The sequence below is a fragment of the Hemicordylus capensis genome, chromosome 1, assembly GCF_027244095.1.
Source record: "Hemicordylus capensis ecotype Gifberg chromosome 1, rHemCap1.1.pri, whole genome shotgun sequence".
NCBI lineage: Eukaryota > Metazoa > Chordata > Lepidosauria > Squamata > Cordylidae > Hemicordylus > Hemicordylus capensis.
The window spans coordinates 417,027,181-417,048,623 of record NC_069657.1 but is presented as its reverse complement, the minus strand read 5'-3'; the positions used below and the strand labels follow the sequence as shown (position 1 = coordinate 417,048,623).

Sequence of the window (21,443 nt, the reverse complement as noted above, 5' to 3'; positions counted from 1 at the left end):
AGTGTTAATTGTACCTACCTAGCAACATTTACCAAAAAAAAATTAAGATACAAATTTATACTTTAGACTTATCTGCAGCCTTGAGGCCCCTACTAACTGGCTCATGATGAATGTATAGGCAAGAAAAAAAGTTCACATATGATATGGGATATTCAGATTATATGTGTAAATATAAATGTATACTCTTGTTCTTTAAAGCTTTAAGGTATATTGTGGTTCTTTCTTTCTGCTGTTTTTACCTGTTCTTCAGTATAGTATGATGTGCATTTGTATTATAGTGTTTTATTCTGTATTTGATTTTAGTTATATTTATCACTATTTATTGTTAACCACCTTGGACTGTAATTACAGGGAAGGTGGGATATAAACTGATGAAACAAATGTTAGATTAGTCTTTAATATTCTGTGTTAGAGACTGAAGCAGGCCTGTAGCTGGCCACAGATGCTGCTGGGCATTTTCCTGGTACTTTTCCTGCTACCATTTTAAATTAAGACATAGTAGAATCAGATAGATAACTTTCTAGCTGTCTACTTTAACCTGAAGCCCTCTCTTGGAAAGCAGAAACTGTGCCTGCTTCTAGGACACTATATTCAACAAAATGCCAAACTAGTGCCATTTCTAATGAAATGACCATCATTAGAACTGCCATATATAAAGAAACTATGTTCCTGGTCAAGGTACATCACCATATCTTATCCTCAGTTTTGCCAATATGAAATAGAAGCATCCATCTCATTCCAGATACTGTGTTTGTTAAGGTTTGCTAACAACTATAGTAAAAGGCAATATAAAAGTGCCAGGTGTTACTGCTGGAAAAAGCTTTTTCTTTTTGAAGCAGTTGATTTATTTCTGATTCTGAAGAGTTATGAGGCAAATCTTCCTAATTACCAAACATAAATCATAGGCGTCAAGCTAATGTTAATTTTACTATCATGCTTAAGCCAGCATGCACTTCAAATGTGTAAAGGAAAAAAATTACATGCCAAGACTGAAAAAAATATCTGATTTTGTTTTGAGTCTTTTTCACTTTCAAACATATAAAGCCAGAATCCTAAGCATATTTACTAGAAGAAAGTTCATTGGAACTCATTGGAACTAATGACAATTAAACATGATTTAGATTGGTCTGAGTTGCATTGTCACTCACATGGAGAAGATTAACATCCCCATGTCTGATTCATGTGCAATGTAAATAAGCAATTAGGCAACACACAATATGTTTGTTAAGACAGAAGTGTTTAAAGGATTAATCCTCTAGATCGATTGATTAAAAACCTTTTGATCAAACAAAATGTCCCCTCCCCGCCTAATGCAGATTGGAGCTCTACGTGGAAAGGGAACTGCCGGATGTTCAAGCTGGTTTCAGAAAAGGCCGAGGAACAAGATACATTATTGCTGATGCACACTGGATAATTGAGAAAGCCAAAGAAAACCAGAAATAAGTCAATATGTGCTTTATTGACTACAGAAAAGCCTTTGATTGCATTGACTATGTCAAGTTGTAGAATATCCTTAGGAAAATGGGTGTCCCAGAACATCTCATTGTTCTCACGAGAAACCTATACACAGGACAGGAAGCCACAGTCCAGACGGAACATGGTGAAACAGACTGGTTCTAGATGGGCTGGTTCTAGATGGGTGTCCCAGAACACCTCATTGTTCTCATGAGAAACCTATACACAGGACAGGAAGCCACAGTCCAGACGGAACATGGTGAAACCGACTGGTTCTAGATGGGCAAAGGAGTAAGACAAAACTGTATACTTCCTCTCTCTTCATTCAAGTTATATGCTGAACATATACTGAGAGAAGCTGGACTGTAAGAAGATGAGCATGCTTTTAAAGTTGGAGGAAGGAACATGAATAACCTGCGCTACACTGATGACACCACTCTGATAGCTGAGAATGAGGATGATCTGCAAGCTCTAGTAATGAAAGTCAAGGAGCACAGTGAAAAAATGGGACTACAACTAAATGTCAAGAAGACTAAACTAATGACAAGGGGTACAGCAACCAGCTTCAGAATTGACAATGAAGACATTGAAGTGGTGGATAGCTTCTGCCTTTTAGGATCAACCATCAAAATTAAAGATCCAGAAGTCAAGAAATATGCCGCAGACTAGCACTTGGTAAGGTTGTAATGAAGGCCTTGGAAGGATATTTATATGCCGTGATGTGTCTACACCTATAAAGATTAGAATCGTTTGGACAATGGTTTTTCCCATGACACTTTATGGTTGCGAAAGCTGGACTTTGAAGAAGCAAGATAGAAAAGGCATTGATGCTTTTGAACTTTGGTGCTGGAGAAGACCTTTGAGGATATCATGGAAAGCCAGGAAAACAAACAAAAGGATCATAGAACAAATCAATCCAGAATTTTTACTTGAGGCACAAATGACCAGGCTCAAACTAGCCTACTTCGGACACATTATGCGAAGATCCAGCTGCCTTGAGTAGTCCATAATGCTGGGGAAAGTTGAAGGAAAGAGAAGAAGAGGACTATCAGCAGCAAAGTGCATGGACTCGATTACGACAGCAATGAATGCACCACAGAAAGACCTTAAAGGCTAAGTTGAAGACAGCTCATCCTGGAGAGAATCTATCTATGTGGTCGCTAAGAGTCGACAGCAACTTGATGGCACTTAATCAATCAATCAATCAATCACCTTGTGGTAGTCTAGAGTGAATATTCCAAGCTTAGTACAACTAGACAGAGCAACAGCCTTGCACTAGTGCAATATACTTACACAGGTACTTTGTTAGACTGGATGTCAGCCATTATTCTTAACACCCAACATTAAAAAAATTATTCGGACTAGCACTGTGCTTTGAGACCCTCAGAGACATATTTTCAGGCGGCACAGTGGGCTTCAGAGGGAAGAGGAAATCAGTGAAAACTGCCCCAACGTTCACACAAAAAATGCAAAGGTAGTCTAAATGCCAGCACTGTTTATTAATAAAGTTGCTTATAAAAATTGTAGAATGTAAGGACCATCATAAACAAATCTTTCCTCTTCTCTCTGTCATACAGGAATGAAAACCTCTTATAAGTTGATATGTTCTACTACAACAAACATATGCATCATCTAAAAACAAATTAAGCACATTTGTGGCTTCAGAAATAATGTTACTCAAATTTAATCTGTGTGATCTATAATTCTATGGACATTTACCTGGGAGTAAGCCCACTGAACATTGGGGGCCAGGTCAGATTATACATCTGAATGGCTCCTCCACTGCAAGAGGGGGCACACATGTGCCCTCATTCCCTCGACCACTGGCTACACCATCCCGCCATGCATAATTGTGTAGGGGAACATAACATCCAAACCGCCCCTCATTGTGCAATTTAAATACTACTTTAAAATAATATGAAGTCATCATATTATTTTAAAGTAGTATTTAAATTGCACGGTGAGGGGCGGTTTGGATGTTATGTTCCCCTACACAATGAGGAGCAGCTCAGATGCACTAATTATGTAGTGTAGTGGTTTGCTGGGTGAGGAGCAGATGTGCACTCATACATACCTCCTCACATGTTCCAACCAGGCATTATTTTCTAAACAGGCCCAATGGAACTTACTACTATGCTGAGTAAATACTACTACTACTACTATTACTACTACTACTACTACTACTAATAATAATAATAATAATAATAGGAGTAATTGTAATAATTACTCTTATTACTCCTAATTACCGCATGTTAAAATTTCTTTAAATGGTTGACAGCCCGGGCATACATTTCATACCACAACTAAGGTCAGAAAGGGGAACTGCATGTGCATTTCCAAAATTACCCCTTAAAACAAGCCAGAACAAGCCAACAAACATTGGTTGATAAAGATCACTTACCGGTACAGTTAATGCAGTAATAGCTGGGGTGTTAAAAGTTGGGTCACTCTGTCTCTCTTGGCAGACAACACGATATTGAGAAATAGCACCATTAGGAGAAACGGGGTCAGTCCAGTTGAGTAGTACTGAGTAAGCACTTATTGCTTGACCCCAGGGGGGTTTCATTCCCCAAGGTGGAGCTTCTAGAGTTTGAGTTGAAGACCACCGACTATCCACAGAGCCCTTGGAATTCTGAGCCCTGACATGGTATTCGTACTCCGTAGACGGCTGCAGAATATCCGTAGCATCAATAAATTCCAACATGCCTGCAGACCAGATGAAGACAAGCAGTTCCTCTTGAGTGCCCACAGGACGTCTGAAAGTCACAAAGAAATCATCTGTATGTATCTTACAAGGGTATTTGTTACTGAAGTACAAACCTTAAAATCACTGAAACCAAAACTATAGGGGGTGTGTGTGTGTGTGAGATAAACTGACATCATATAGGAAAATAGAGATAAGGCATAGGGCATGTTGCCCAACTGTTTCCTTGTAGTCGCCGTATTTATACCAATATTATTTCTTGTTTACACAGTCAGACAGGTGTTATTGACTGGTTTGTTTTATCCAGACATTGAGTCCTTCCCAAGGACCTGGGATGGCTGAATTTTATTGTCAATTGTTATAGATATCGTCGCAGAATATAGGCTGTTCCCAGTAAAGCTGCTTTTTGTAATTGGCTGATGGTGATTTCCGTGGCCCCTATGGCGTTGAGGTGCTCTTCAAGGTCTTTTGGAACTGCACCCAGGGCACCAATTACCACTAGGATTATTTTGGTCTTTTTCTGCCACAGCCTTTCAATTTCAATTTGTAGATCTTTGTATTTTGTGATTTTTTCTATTTCTTTTTCTTCTATTCTGCTATCCCCTGGTATTTCTATGTCGATTATTTTAACTTGTTTTTCTTTCTTCTCGACTAGTTATATCTGGTGTATTGTGTGGCAGATGTTTATCTGTTTGTAGTCGGAAGTCTCATAATATTTTTACTTCTTCATTTTCTTCAACTTTTCCAATTTTATGGTCCCACCAATTTTTGGCTACAGGTAGCTTGTATTTTTTGCAGATGTTCCAGTGTATCATCCCTGCTACCTTGTCATGCCTTTGTTTATAGTCAGTCTGTTGTTGTTGTTGTTATTATTATTATTATTATTATTTTATTAAAACATTTTTATACCACCCAAAACTTACATCTCTGGGCAGTTTACAACAGAATAAAAACAAAGTAAAACATTTGTTAAGACAAAAATGGGCGGGGGGGGGGGGGTAACAGACATTACAACAATTTAAAAAATTTAAAATAATATTTTAAAACAGCATTAAAACAACATTAATTAAAAGCCTGGGTGAAGAGATGTGTTTTTAAAGACTTTTAAAAAGCTGTCAGAGATGTGGAGGCTCTTATTTCACTAGGGAGCTCATTCCAAAGCCTCGGGGCAGCAGCGAAGTCCTGTCCCTGAGTGGCCACCAGACAAGCTGGTGGCAGCTGCAGATGGACCTCTCCAGCAGATCTCAGTGGGCAGTGGGGTTCATGCAGAAGAAGGCGTTCTCTTAAATACCCAGGGCCCAAGCTGTTTAAGGCTTTATAGGTTATAACCAGCACCTTGTATTTTGCCCGGAAACATATCGGCAGCCAGTGTAGCTCCTTCAATACAGGAGACATATGGTGTCTCCGAGATGACCCAGAGACTAGCCTGACTGCCGCATTCTGGATCAGCTGTAGTTTCCGGACTACGTACAAGGGCAGCCCCACATAGAGTGCACTACAGTAATCCAGTCTGGAGGTTACCAGTAGATGTACCACTGTTCTGAGGTTGTTCACCTCAAGAAATGGACGCAGCTGGCATATTAGCCGAAGCTGATAGAAGGCACTTCTGGCCACCGCCTCAACATGGGACACCAGGGAGAGGCTCGGATCCAGAAGCTCCCCTAGACTGCGTACCTGTTCCTTCTGGGGAAGTGTGACCCCATCCAGAACAGGCAGATCAAAATCATCTCTCGAGTTCCGACCACGCACAATGAGTACCTCCATCTTAGCTGGATTCAGTCTCAGTTTGTTATCCCTCATCCAGCCCATCACCGACTCCAGGCAGGTATTTAGGGAGGTTATGCCCTCTCCCGATGATGCTGACATGGAGAAATAGATTTGGGTGTCATCAGCATACTGATAGCACCCTGCACCAAATCTCCTGATGATCTCTCCCAGTGGTTTCATGTAGATATTAAACAACATTGGAGACAATATGGAGCCCTGGGGAACACCATACAAAAGTTCAGATTTTGAAGAACAGCAGTCTCCAAGGGACACCATCTGGAACCTTCCCAAGAGGTAGCAGCGGAACCACTGCAAAGCAGTGCCTCCAACTCCCAACCCCCTCAGATGCTCCAGAAGGATACTATGGTAGATAGTATCGAAAGCCGGTGAGAGGTCCAGAAGGACCAACAGAGTAACACTTCCTCTGTCAATTCCCAGTTGGAGATCATCCATCAGGCCGACCAAGGCAGTCTCCACCCCATAGCCAGCCTGAAAGCCAGTTTGAAGTGGGTCAAGATTATCAGTTTCATCCAAGACTGTCTGGAGCTGGGAGGCCACCACCCTCTCAATTACCTTGCCCAGCCACAGAAAGTTGGAGACAGGCCTGTAGTTGTTCAAGTCCGAGGGATCCAGGGTAGCCTTCTTCAGAAGCGGTCTAATAATTGCCTCCTTAAGACAAGGAGGCATCCTACCTTCCCTCAGAGACGCATTTATGATCTCTACCAGGCCTTCTAACATAACCCCCTGCCAGATAATATAAGCCATGTCGGACAAGGGTTAAGAGAACAGGTGGTAGGCCGCACCATTCCAACCAGCTTGTCCACATCCTCAAGAGTCACAGACTGGAACTGATCCAACCTAATCACACAAGAGGAGTCGCTGGACACCTCCACATCAAACACTGAGGTAATTGTGGAGGCGGAGTCTGAGTCAGCCCGAATACGAGAGATTTTCCCCACAAAGAATCCATTAAAAACATCACTGCAGGTAATTGATGGTTCCAGATTCTGATTCACAGGAGGAGGGGCACTCACTGGCCCTCTCACAACCCTGAACAACTCCGCCGGACGTGAACTTGTGGATGCAATGCAGGCAGAAAAGAGTTGCTTCTTTGCTGCACGTATGGCCTGAGCATAGGTCTTCAAATGAGCTCTATGTTTCAATCTGTCAGATTCAAGCCGAGTCTTTCTCCACTTGTGCTCCAGTCATCTACCTCGCTGCTTCAGCCCTTGTAGTTCTTCCGTATACCAAGGTGCCAATTTTGAAGCAGGTCAGAGAGGACACTTAGGAGCAATCATGTCTACTGCCCCAGTGAGTTTGCTGTTCCAATTCCCCACCAGGGCATCAACCAGCAGAGCCAACACTAAATCCCTCCAAGGCTTCTTGAAATCCTACTGGAGCCAATAATCTTCTCGGGTGGATCATCCTAATAGGACCCTCGCCCCTGTGAAAGTGGGAAGTGATTGTGAGTCCGACCTTAACCAGATGGTGGTCTGGCAATGACAATGGGGAAATCACAGGATTCATGACAATGGGGAAATCACAGGAAACATGACAATGGGGAAATCACAGGAAACATGACAATGGGGAAATCACAGGATTCCCCACCCATGGAACACCACCCTGATCAGAGTGAAAGACCAAATCAAGTGTGTGACCAGCAATGTGCGTCGGCCTCGAGACCACTTGGGATAGGCCCATAGTCGTCATGGCCGCTATGAACTCCTGAGCCGCCCTGGACAAATTGGTCCCATAGTGAACAATGAAGTCCCCCAGCACCACAAGCCTGGGGGACTCCAACACCAAGTCCGAGACCAAGTCCATCAGCTCAGTTAGGGACTCCGTTGAGCAGCAATATGAACTATAAATTACAGAAAGACAAGTCAAGCCTCACACAAAGGGGGTAGTGGTGGTATTTGTGTGTAACCAATGCTAAAAACTGGTTAAATATCATGGGCCATCACATTATATGGTGATCAACAGTTTTGTCACTCTCTCTACTCTTGCCAGAGAGTTGCATCCAGTCATGACTCTCTGATAAATTAACCTGAATTTAAACAGAAAGACAGACAGAAAGATTGAGTGTGATTACAAACATATTTGCAACAGTCACTTTTAGGTGTGCACTTAAACATCTTAGATGGATGCCTAAAGACCTAACGTGTGAAGAAGCAGCCTACGTCTGTGTTCTCCACTTCTTGTCTATGATCATACTTCCCAATTTCTTAACTCTACCAATACGACTGGTAGAGCATAGACTGTGTACTGGAGCCTCAGCATTCATTCATGCATCTGTAGCTCCCCTGCTGGGAGCCTGAGAAGTAGCTGTGCCATGGGAGGTGGTCTAAGAGTAACCATCAGTGCTACAGTGTCAGCAGAACTGCATAAAAGTCCCTGAGCAAAAGAGAGGCGAGTGCTGTACAAGGAGTTCTTATGGGATGGGAAAGGCAAGGCCAGGGGTACCCTTTGTCCTGGCCCAATTTAGTGCCAGAGCAGCAAAAGGTTTTAGCAAGGGCGTTAAAATGTCAATAACATGTAAGGGCCTTGCACAGAATGACCTTGAAGGGCATAGCCACCACTGAATTGGAGGGCGGGCAGCAAATGCCACCTGGCAGCTGGTGGCTTCCCTCAAGCTTCCTGGACTCCCCACCAACAAACAAAGTGCTGGTTGGTTGGAAGAGGAAGTTAGGAACATAGGAAGCTGCAATATACTGAGTCAGACCATTGGTCTATCTAGCTCAGTATTGTCTTCACAGACTTGCAGCGGCTTCTCCAAGGTTGCAGGCAGGAATCTCTCTCAGCCCTATCTTGGAGATGCCAAGGAGGGAACTTGGAACCTTCTGCTCTTCCCAGAGCAGCTCCATCCCCTGAGGGGAATATCTTATAGTGCTCACACTTCTGGTCTCCCTTTCATGTGCAACCAGGGTGGACACTTCTTAGCTAAGGGGACAGTCATGCTTGCTACCACAAGACCAGCTCTCATGTTGTGTGGTGCGTCCCATGCCCCCTGTATGGGAGTGCTTCTGACGCCACACATGGGGCATGGCTGGCAGGGAAATAGGGTTAAGGGTAGTGCTCAGTGAAGGCAGGCAGATGGGGGGGCACCCTCAAATCTTGCCCCAAGGCTCCAACCCTAAGGCTCCAACCATCCTACAGCCCAGATGGCTTTTGATCTGTTGTGAGGCTGGACAGTGCTGGATCTCTGGTCTCTGAATCTTTTTTCCTCACTGACTGTCATCATGACTTTATGGAAACCACTCATGTCCAAAAGAACTAACATTACACACACACACACCCCACCGCCACAAAAAGAACTTTTATATAGGAAGTTAACATTTTTCTTGTTTCCTAGTTGAAAGAAAGCATTTTGCAAACTTATGCTTACCTCTAGGTGTATAGTTCTATGGGAAATGCCCTCCCAGTGAGTTTTAAAAGAAACAAACCACCGCTGTTACAGAAAAGTGAAAAATTATGATATTTTATGTGCAGCAAACCTCTCTTTAATGGTGGGTAGTTTGGTCTGCGCTGCACAGCATCTCAATTAACCACCATAGCTGTTTGTTGAATTCACAAATTAGTGTTTAGTAACGTGGAAAATCTGTGATAAACAGCTTCTCTGCACTGATAGATCAAATATGCCACCAACAGTGAGCTCTTCTACAAGCAAATCTGAACAATGTAGTCTGGTTAAAGAGTTTAGATCTTATTACTACAGAATATTTAATGAAAGAAACTTATGGTTAGGTAAATGGTTCCATCTGCAGTTCTGAAAAGAGAGAATATGTATGGATAAGGTATGGGCAGAAGTGGCTGGCTGAGCAGTCTCTAATCATTGCAATAGGCTGAAGATTTGGAATTCAACTGCTCATTTAAGTGGAAGCTTTTCTCCCACTCAGTGAGTAGCATAGGAGAAAGATGTCACTCTCAGGAACTGTAAACTGCTATGGAATCTGCAGATCATTAGGAGCTAGGAGTCTGATTATTGTGAATGAACCTCCCACTATGATTTTGCTCTTAGGCAATGTCTGCTCACCAGGTATGCAGACAGAGGGAAAGCTTAGGGAGCAACTCCTCAAAACCTTTTTTGGGTGGGGAGAGATGAAAAACAGTTTTGCAGAGGAGAAGTATATTGGTTTTTTGTGTGTTTTGTGGGGGAGGAGGAAGATTAATAAAATGAGAGGCAAATTCCTCTAACACTTGGGAGGTGGAATTTGAATCTCTGCTGCTCAGAATCTAGAATCTGACAAAAGAGCTAACATCCTATAATGACCCACTGAAACCTGCTTAATGGGGGATATCCCAAGACTTCTCTGGACACAGAAAGCCATTTTGAGCTTGTGGGATTATAGGTATCCACCACCACTTGCTTGGAAGGGGCTGATATGTGAATGTAAAGAGAGAACAAAAGGAACCAAGCAATTGGGCGAGACACAGACTGAATGGTGCAAAAGATACTGAATGGAAAACTGGTTGGAGGCACCATTAGGGTGCAGGGGGGTAGTCTGTCTGGGGACATCATGTGATCTATTGCTGACTGATTGCATTGCTGTTGAACTCAATCTAAAGCTTGTGTTCAATTTGTGTATTAGAAATAAATCAAATATTACAAAGGCATCACAAGGATACATTGAATGCAAAGGAAGCCAAAGCTGGGTAGTGCTGCCCCTGGAATTTCCCTCTGCTTGGGGAAGTGAAGAGCACATGTCACAATATTCTAGTTTGCTAATACCTTCACTCATTTCACGATATTCATGTTGGGATTTCCTACAGACACTGAGGCGATTCTCACAATCGCCAGGGGTGGGCTGCTCTTAACCTACCTTCCCCCCAGACAACCAAACCATCCATCGTTGGTGCACCTCCCATATGCCCACACAGGCAGCCCTGCTCTGTGCCGCACAGGGCAGAGGGATCTGGGGCTGGAACTTGTTGTTCCAGCCTCCAGATATCCCACAATCCTACATGAGGCATGCACATTGCCTTGGAGATCCCCTCATCAGATGGGCATTCTGTGTGCCTGTCTCTGTGTCTCCTCAGGCTGAACTCGGCCCAAAGAGACACACGATACCCGGTAGGTGGAGTAAAGGTGCAAGTGCACCCTTAGCCTTGGTAAACTGCCAGTTTTCTTAAGAGGGTTAGGCAGGGGAGAGTGGAGAGATCCACGAGGATCCCGCTGCTTCTCACAACCAGCCTAACCCTGGCCAGGCTAAGCTGGTTGTGAGAACAGCCTCATTGTCTCAGTTCTTTATACAGGACATGCTTCTCGGTTTGGATGTATCTATGTACTGGCTTGGGGGTGGAGTCACTTTGTTTGCTCCACACTTGTTGCCTTGAATTCAAACTAAGAGGTTCTCCCTCTCTCTGCATAAGAGACTGTTACTCTGTTTATTGTTTTCTTAGCCTATGTTTAGTTAGTAATAAAGATCAAACTCTTGTTTCTCAGTTAAAAGTCAAAGTCATAGCCAGAGCATTTTTGAAGTTTTCTCAGAAAACCGGAGGGCTAGAAACTTGCTTCTGATGTAAAATTACAAATGGAGCTCTTTTGACTGAAAAGATGTCAAAGGCTGGTGCTGTGGTGCTGTGGCTATGCAAACGTTTGCTCAGTGCTCACAAAATATAGCCCTTTCCACATGATGATCACACATACACAGAACACATGGAGAGGGAGCAAAATCATGCGTGTTGTTCCTACCCTCAGCCTTTGTATATTCAGCCAAAGATCTGAAGAGAACCTATCATTGTACACATCATCAGAGACCCTGGCATTTGCAAAAGTCTACAGGCTTTTCATGGGGCAAACCCTGTAGGCTGCATTCACACCTTCACCTGAATACATAGAAATCAGGAGCACAGACTGGGCGCAATCCAGATCCCCATTCCCTCAAATGAATTTGTGAAAAGGACTCAAAGCAATCCTGGCTGATAGTAATGATCAGAGATGGAGCCTCCTCTTTCTGTATACAACTCCATACTCCCTGTTTCCTGCAACTCTATTGTCACTCTATTATCACTTTATTGTCACCCTGGAGGGCTGGCAAGTAGGGTTGCCAGCCCTCCAGGACTGGCCCGAGGTCTCTAGGAATCAGCAACAATCTCCAAGAGACGACTGAAAGCAATTCCGAGGATTTTAATGGCTTGAGATTGTGAAATATATTGGAAAAAATTGTGTGTCTATAAATCCAGGAATAGCATCTGCAAAAAGCCCTCTGCAGGCATGAGAAAAGGGATGCTGTACCCATATACAGCACCCCAAGAGCATACCCGCCTGGTCTGTTCCAGTACTGACACACACAGAAGCTTCATTCTAGCCTTCTGATCATGGAAAGAATCTCTTCCTGCTTACAGCATTGGTCTCTGCAGACAACAAGCGGTAAGCATGGACAGCATCTTATTGATTTATTCTTTATTTTTCAATGTAAACCGCTTTGAAAATTTTGTTGAAAAGCAGTATATAAATACCAGCAGTATTTGTATTATTAGCATGGGAGCGAGGCTTCTGAGTGCATCCGCACTGGGACAGGGCTAGCAGGTATGCTCTTGGGATTCTGTACATGGGCACAGCGTCCTTTAAAAAAAATGTTTGAAGAGGGCTAGCGTTGGCAACCCAGCCAAGGGGCCTTGTGCATCCTGTTCCCACCACCCATCCACCTCCCCACTACCCACTCAGGTCTACAAATCATTAGATTTTACAAACTGAATGAAGAAAGCAAATCAAGTAAATATATGTGTACTGGCCCAATTTTGCTGGTTTTATGCTAATAAATAATGTTGGTTTGCTAAGCAGAGCTTTGGGAGGGATTGCAAGGGGTGCAGGGATGGGAGTGGGGTCGGGAAGGTTAACAAAGAAACTCCTGAAACCCTTGCAAATATACATCCTTCAGTTTTAATGAAAAGCTGCCTACCAACTTGCGGGTTATATAAATTTAGTTTGGTGTCTGAACGACAGCCAGCCAGTGGCAGCAAATGATGAAAAAGAAATTACATACCATAACATCCTCTAGAAATACTGCAGGCATGTTGCTATAACAGTCTAAGGCTAGGCGTGGGTATCGCATGAAAAAAGAACCGCGTGCTTACATCCCATTTCTGCCCTTACAAATTTCTGATTTTTTTCACTGCTATCTGAGAAAGATGTGATATTGTTGTTGTCTAAGCACATTTAAACTTCAGCTGAAATAACTGCCAAGTGATTCATGCCTATGTAGGTGAATATAACGATTGTATCTGGAGCCCCAGTGCGCCATTTTCATTTCACTTTAAATAAAAAACAAAATGTATCTATGTCAGTCAGTGCCCTTCTGCTGTACTCAGAGGTATCAAACAGGCTACAATTATGATTGTGAAGTGATTGTGTCACATTGGAGGAAGGTTTATTGCTTTCGAGTCTGCTAGGCAGTAACACATTCTGTTTCATATTACTCTTTATATCATTGTTTGGCTGTGACTAGAATAATCAAATGCCATCAAATGCTGTCAAATTCAATTTACAGTATTTCCCACTTTCTGCATTATATTTCCTGTTTTCCCTTTCTCTGGCTGCAGAGGAATTGCAGCTGCAATCATCAGCTTTATTTACAAAACCAGCAGAGTGAAGCCATCTCTTGGATTATAAGAGATACTTTTATTTCCCTTTATTCAGAATAGGGGCTTGATGTATTTGGTCATACAATTAACTGGGGAAAGAGGGAAATATTCCAGAAGAGCAGGCATTTAAGCATGCCAATACAGTAATTGGCTCGTTGGTTCAAATCAATATGTACTTTTAAACAAATATCACCTCCTGCTCCTTGCCCCTTAGGTTTGGCAGGCCATAATGTTGCAGTAAAAGCAGAAGCCACAACTGGCCGAATTCCCCTGCCAGAGTCTGTAATTGACCTAAGAACCCTATGCCTTTTGGTTTCCTCCTCTGCATTCTCCTGTACTTCCTGTCAATGGTGCACAACCCTTCCTATCTCTAGATCTTGTGTATAGTTTTGTTCTGGGCCTACTTTCTTCTTTACTCTTCTTTTCTTCAGCTCCACCATCCATTGTTTCCTCAGATGTGTTTTCCAGGATATTGCTTTTGTCCCACTTCCTTTTGCCACTCTGACTCTTGACTAGATTTCCTCACACCTTTTCCCCTCCCCTCATAGTATTCAACCTATCCTCATCTTAAGAGTTCTAATTCCTTTCAGCCCATTCTTGCCTTAATTCTCCTTTGCAACTTTTCTGAAGTTTATTCTTCACCTACTCTTCCTCTGACAGTTCCGTACCCTTCCTTCAGTTTCTTGGCTTCTGGGTTCCCAGCCCTCCGGAGTTCCTTCCAGTCCTCAGCCATCCCGTGCGGGGTTTTAATCCCAGCCAAAGGGATAACTTTCCTTGCATATCAGCTTCTGAAAGGGAAAACTACTTTGTTCTCTGAAGAACAGAACATTCCAAGCCATCACATTTGCTCAGCCAATTAGTATTAGAGATTTCACCATCTCAGCTGCAGTACAGTATAGATTCTGAGATCCAGAGAAGCCCTTGTAAGTGCCTAAAGTGCTTTCGGAATGTATATGAAATGTTGCTGGTTTTTGCTTCCAGCAGCAGGTTCTTGCATTGTGCCAGATGCTGTATGAGATGCAGTGGTTTGAAACTAGGAGCAAATCCCCATTCAGCCATGAAACTCATTGGGTGACTTTGGGCGAGTCACTTATCTCTCAGCCTAACCTACCTCACAGGGTTGTTGTGAGGATAAACATAACCATGTACACCACTGGGCTTCCTGGAGGAAGAGTGGGATAGAAATGTAAAACTAAATAAATAAAACTGAGTAGCTCTGCTTCTGGTGTTGTGGGTTTTTTTAAAGCATGTACAATAAGAATTACCTGTAAACAAAGTAATTTTGAATTATCCCATTGGGTTTCTTTGGTGGCAACCATTTCACTTCTATAGAGGCTGATCCAGTGGCTGTAACTACAGGTGGACTCAAATCCTCTGGGGGTGCTTCAGCAGTCCTTGAATAGGCCCGTTCACCTGCTCCACAGCCAACTGGAGGAAAACAAAATCCACATTTCAAGTTTTCCCCCAAACAGTGTTTCATGTTTTCCCTCAAACAATGCAGAAGTTTCTGAAGGGTCAAGTTTTTCTCTCAGACAATGCAAAATGGTGTTTTAATTGTCATAAGTTAAAGCAGCAGCATCCTTTTCTTAAATGCAAAGGAACCACGGCCCACATAATGTGGAAGGCGAAGTTGGTGTTCTCCATTGGCCAGAACCAGTGCATACGTGCAAGCCAGCTCTAGTGGTGTTGTGCCTGAGTGCAGTTGCACAACTGCTTCAAACAGTGCGCCTGCATTTGCAAAGCACCAGCTACAATAGAAACAATGTAAGTTCCACTGTGCACATGTGGGCACAGTGTTTTAAACAATTACACAACTGTGCTTTTGCACAACACTGTCACAGTGCATGCCTTCCACGAGTTCAGCAGCACCAGCCAATCAAGAATAATTGATGTTGCTTTGTGCCTCATGTGGGTCAATATCTCTTAATGGATAATACTAAAAGCAAAGCATTAGAAATGACTCTCAGAAGTATAAGCAAAACAAGACTCTTGGTCATCTTGGTACTTTGTTTTACACATATAAAGTGCACAATTTTGATTTGTATGTTTCCATGTCTTTCACACTCTTGTATATGTACCAACATATGAACTATTCTCTGTTGTCTGACTTTTGCCTCCTAGAATTAAGTCAAACATTGAAGGACACAAATGTTACAGCAAAAACTGCACAAAAATCATGTACACAGACGAAATCATGTAGGTCTGGGTAACAACAGAAGTTTTCAAAAAGAGTTAGGCGTTGAGTCATTCTCCCAATTGAAGCAATGCCACATTTCCCATAAGTGGTCAAGTGTGCAAGGTTCAACACCAATAGTTTCTGTGGACTTACACCAATGTAATTCCCATATCCATGCTTACAGATATCTTTAGATCCAGTTTCACAAATTTTCCTTGTCATCCTAAATAAAAGAGCAATAATCTCTCTGTTTTATATAAATAATAAAAAGACAGATAAATTGCTGATGTCACTTCAGTTAAGGAACAGATTTTATCCTCTGTGTATTTCTAGGACAATTTTTGGAAGAAGAAAAAACTACCGCCCTGCTTTACGCTTTTCATAATACATTTGATAAAAAGGACTACATTCCCCCAAATGCTAACGCTTTAAATTTTCTTTTAAAATATTCATGATATAATATGGAGAAATGTAAAATGCACCACTCAGTGCCAAGCTTTGCTTTTACTAGGTAAACATTTCACTTCCATTTCGAAATAAGATGTTATCTGTTTTGCTGAACAGAATCTGTTATGTAAAACTGCACTGTCTGCTGATCACAAAAGAAAATTACTTAAACATCTTACCATTCTGGCAGGCTTGTATCCTTATCTCATATTGTGTGTACGGATCCAGACCCTCCAAAAGAGCAAAGTTAGGCTGGCCAACTGGTTTTACAAGTGGCGAAGTACTTCCAGCATTTAGTAATACATTGTACTTTAAAGGCATGTTGCTCTTAAATGATCCTGTTATGAAACACAACCGTTCATAGGATAATTGCTGTTCCACAGATGAAACCTTTCTGATCTAATGGTTCCTTGCAAATATGTGACTTTCTACAAAGCACTGGATCAGAAGCATAAACATTATATCATATTTCTTAATAATTCAGCTATATTCACACATGCATGTCAGGCACTTTTGGCAATCACTCGCAGCTGTCAATCAGCCAACAGAGATCACATATCCCCCAACTGCAATTCAGATGTCATAATTACCAAATAAATCACCCACTCAGTTGAGGTTCATCAGAGATATGTCATAAAACACATAAGTTTTAAAATGTTAAAATGTATGTATGTAAATATATGTTTTAAAATGTAAAAATGTTAAAAAAAATAACATATTCAGACATTCAGATTAGCACATGGAGGAGGAGTCAAGACTGTGTGTGTTGCCCCCGCTTCCCACCTCCATGCTTTCAGCGAACACTGTGAATGGAACCTAATACTGCATACATACAGGGCTCTTTCTGCATGATTGAGGTCCTCATATTTCCAAGATCCCTGATTATAGTAGCCCTATTCAGGCATTATGCCTTATACCTGCACATGTTTTTGTGCGAATGTTTGTACATGAGCTCACTTTAAAATTGAAGCTGGGTTCCTCAAAGGCATGACACAGATAGGAAGTGTACTACTGTATGGGTGTTGAACATCACATGGGAATAACTGTGCATGCGTATAGAACTGTATGTGTGTACACTGTATCCAGATTGTAATGTTTTGAACATATCATGTGAGCTACAGAGCTGTACAGGTTTACAGTTGTGTGTCTGTACACTCTATACAGACCTTCACCTGAACGTGTCGCGATCAGAACTGGGACAGTGTGTTTAATTCCACTTTTGAATATTTGAGCGCCGGTTCTGACATTACTTTTCTGGCTGACCTGAGCTCATGCAATCAGGACATGTGCATGTCATAAGTGCACACATCCTTTCTTCCTCTTGGTTTGCCAGAGTGCCTTTCCCTAGTCACAAGCAGTTAGTCCCAAATGCTCCCCTGCACACGCTACTTTAAGGTGGTTCAGACAAATCACACACACACACACACACACACACACACACACACACACACGACTAGGCATCCCAGTGTGCTGGAAAGGGGAAAGGATGTGCACAGTCATGGTGTGCACATGTCCTGATTGCATGTGCTCAGGTTGGTTGGACCTGATATTGGGGTTGAAGTGATGAAACATCAAGTGATTAACATGCATATGTGAATTAGCCTGAAGCACTCAAACTGCCCTGAATCCCAGATGTGCAATTAATGGGAGGCATAACAATCCTGCATATATTGCTGTCCTATATTCCATAGGATTCAAAATTCAGTAGTCTGGACGTTTAAGATCATGCAAAACCAAAATAATCTAGGGAGACAGCAATGAATGGATAAACATAAAATCAGATCACAGAACTGAAAGTATGCTTTAAATACTGTAGTCAAATATTTCCAGATATGCATTGGGCATTTTCATAGTAAGAGAACATTTGGGGTGTCATTGGCAGGGCTGTCCTTAGGGCAAGGCAAGCAGGGCGACTGCCCCAGGCCCTGCTCCTTTAACCCCCATTAGAATTAAATGGAAGGGGGACCCACACTGGCTGGTTTGCCCTGGGCCCCACACCCCTCCAGGGCCCTCTAAGGGCAGCCCTGGTCATTTGGAACATGGGGACAAATCGTGCTTGCCCCACATATGGGAAGTAGAGTTCAGAGCATCTCTGTAAGAGCCTGGTATGGTCCTCTACTCCTGCTCCAAGCTGCCTCCACACCGGCTACCATTGCTGCCCATGCACACTCTGCCATGCCCTAAACTTTTGAAAGCCTTTGAGGCAGAATATAATGCAATGGGGCTGATCTTTCAGAATATCATCATCTATCATATTTGTCCACTTTCATCCTCTGACAATCTTAGGCTGAGAATGAGTGGGCAGGCTAGAACTAACCGTAATGGAGTGTCCTACAGACTGCGAGTAGATTTCATGGCTGAAGCCCTTTTCAGGTATTACATTGTACCTGAGTACATATGTCTGTACATATGTACATGTTTTTGTGTGAATGATGTACATGCGTCCATTTTAAAAACGAACCTATGTACAGGTCCCATAAATGCAATATACAGAAAGGAAGTGTACTACTATACAGACATTGAACATAATGTGTGGACAGCTGTATGGGTATACAGATCTGTACATGCATACACTGTACACAAATTCTATATGTGGTAAACATAATGTGTGAATAAGACTTCTGTGGGGATCCAGTACAGTGGCTCTATGGGGGCAGAGATGACCTCACCTCAAAGTCAGAAGCAGCTGTCACTTTGGGCAACAGATTCTAAAATGTGGATACTATTTTGCCGACTCCAAGTTCTTCTAACTCTTATTTAAACATGAGGGAGGGGTGTCATTGTGACTTTTCACTTCAGGTGTGAAACTGTCCAGGTCTGGCACTAAAGGCAGGCTAAAAATCCTAATAAATAAGTAAAAACAAGCAGACTGCCTTGATGGGATCTTCCTTGGAAGAAAGTACAATGTGTTAGAGAGATCATGTCAAAACAATGCACTGAAAATAATGTGATTTTCAGCAGGATGGTTTTGCTACATTTGCCCTGTTGTTGTATGTAACATATTTTCCCTATCAGTCGATATCTTTGAAAATAAGAAAAGTCAATGTTCATAGGAAATGGGAGTGTGGCAGGCAGAAAAGCTTCTATGCTTAAAAATATTTGCAGTGAGTCTGAAACCACCATAGCCCTGATGTTTTGAAGAGTGAATGGAATGAAATGGGCAGATTTGTTAAAGTCAACTGGGAAACCACACGACTTGGTTAGTTCTAGAGTTCATAAATTTATGTCAGAATAAAAGGAACAGTAAAAGCACAAGTGAACCAATTTACCCTAAGTGCAAATGGCAGTTTTGTTATTTGGTGTCAAAGTTACCGTGAGCACAATGACAACCTGCCATAACGCATTTTCGTGTTCACTAAAGAACAAGGATTTAGTTGGTTAATATTCCCAGCAATACTCCTTTTCATAATTTACAACAACTAGATGCTGATAGGTTATTTAACATTTATGAAGTTAAGATGTAATCAGAAAACCCTGATTATCTTTACAAATAAAAAAGTTAAATTATTCTACTTTTTTCCTCCATGACTTCATTTCACAGCAGGTGCATATTTTGCAACAGGACAAGTCAATCAAACAACATCTTGGGATTTCCCCCTCCCCCTTTTTCCTTTGTATTTGGACAATGAATAATGGACAATTCTATGAAAAAGAATCTGAAAATTTACTTCAAAACTAAGGTGCCTCATAAGGAAAATGTTTAAGAAATCATGTTTTTTTTTTAAAAATTAACTGTTCTGTTTTGAAGACTCTGGATGAAATACATGGTTAAGTCAATCGGCAAAAAGCTATTAATCTAGTTTTAAATACTGTAGGCCAAAAATTCAAACCTCATCATGACTTCAGCCTTGTTTTAAACCTGATGAATCTTTTGGGGATTTATTTCAGTTTTATATTTAATGACTTTTATTGATATTCAAAGTAAAGGATAATTTCCCCTTGTATTCTAGCAATGTGTTGGGGGAATTATTTTCTTCTTCCTTTCGTTTTCATTGAAATCCTTCTGTAAATTGCTAAAGGCCTATCAAGCTTCACAAGAGAGGACAGGAGGACGAATTCAGATGTGGATGAGTTCCACATCTTCACTCGCCTACTTCTCCACCTCCACTCTTCATCCATCACTGTAGCCAGTGCCTCAAGTAATACTTTGTCTCATAGAATTCAAAATAGGTCAATGAACACCAAATAACCCCCGATCTACATAGCCCTGCCATGAATCCTGGGCTAGAGTGGACAGAATGTTGGGAGGACACCCACTCCTCCAGGAAAGGGGGAGCCCCCTTCCTCACGCCTGCGAAGGGGACCTAGTCCATAATAGGGAAGCGCAAACCGGCTTGACGGTTCGCCGTCGAGCCGTTCGGTTCGATGGCTCACCGTTGAGCCCCCCAGGTTGAGGGAGCCAAACGTGGAGCCGAACCCCCCTGGAGGTCTGGGTGTGTGTGTGTCCGCGAGCCTTTTGTTAAACATTTTAATTATTTTTTAATTTTACCTTAAACCCCCTCGGGGGGGGGCGAAGGTGGAGGGATCCGCAGAAGTTTTCCGTTCCCCCTCAGGCCTTAATAATCACCACTGTGGCCAGTTCTATAGCTCTTTTCATCCCGTTCCGGGCTCCTTAGCGCAGTGTGGCAGCCATTTTGGCTGCCGCCGTGCATGCACAAATGGCTTCTGCAAGGCCTTGGCTCATGCCAGGCCTCACAGAGGCCATTTGTGCATGCGCGGTGGCAGCCAAAATGACCACTGCACTGCACTACGGAGTCTCGAACGAGCTGAAAAGGGCTATAGAACTGGCCATGGTGGTGATTATTAAGGCCTGCGGGGGAGGGGTAAACTCTGCGGAACCCCCCCCCACCTTTGGCAACCCCCCGGAGGAGGTTTAAGGTAAAATAAGAAAATTTTTTTACAAAAGGCTCGTGAACCCCACCCCTGGACCGAGCCAAACTGGGGTGGGGTTAGAGGGGGTGCCAGACCAAATTGGCCTGGTTGGGTTCAAGGCTGGTCCAGCCTCAAAACAAATCAGGCCAGCTGGTTCCGTGTACACCCCTAGTCCATAAGTCCCCCCCCCCTTTGCGACTGCTGAAGTGCTATCTGGTCATGCAGGGCAGGAGTTACTTGGGGGAGGGGGTGGATTTCAATTTGGCTTCCAGATCCCTTATCAGGGTCCTTGGGTAGCTGTTCAGGCAGAGAATCTTAGATCAGTCTAGGGGCTCGAGCATGTGGTCAGGGGGGAAATTGATAAAGAGGTATGAGAGGGGAGGATGTTGGGCCCCTTCCCCAAGCCATCTGTGCAAGGCCATAGGGTATCCCCTCTGG

General features: G+C 42.7%; 1 protein-coding gene across 1 annotated transcript in view; it reads right to left on the bottom strand.

Moving 5' to 3' along the window:
* Nucleotides 1-21,443, bottom strand: part of USH2A (usherin) — a 784,926-nt gene that overhangs the window by 115,514 nt on the left and 647,969 nt on the right. Inside the window, exons 58-60 of the mRNA XM_053283338.1 lie at nucleotides 16,313-16,471; nucleotides 14,776-14,938; nucleotides 3,857-4,211 (exon numbers count right to left, since the gene is read on the bottom strand). Coding sequence (XP_053139313.1) covers nucleotides 3,857-4,211; nucleotides 14,776-14,938; nucleotides 16,313-16,471 — 677 coding nt within the window. The remainder of the gene's footprint in view (nucleotides 1-3,856; nucleotides 4,212-14,775; nucleotides 14,939-16,312; nucleotides 16,472-21,443) is intronic.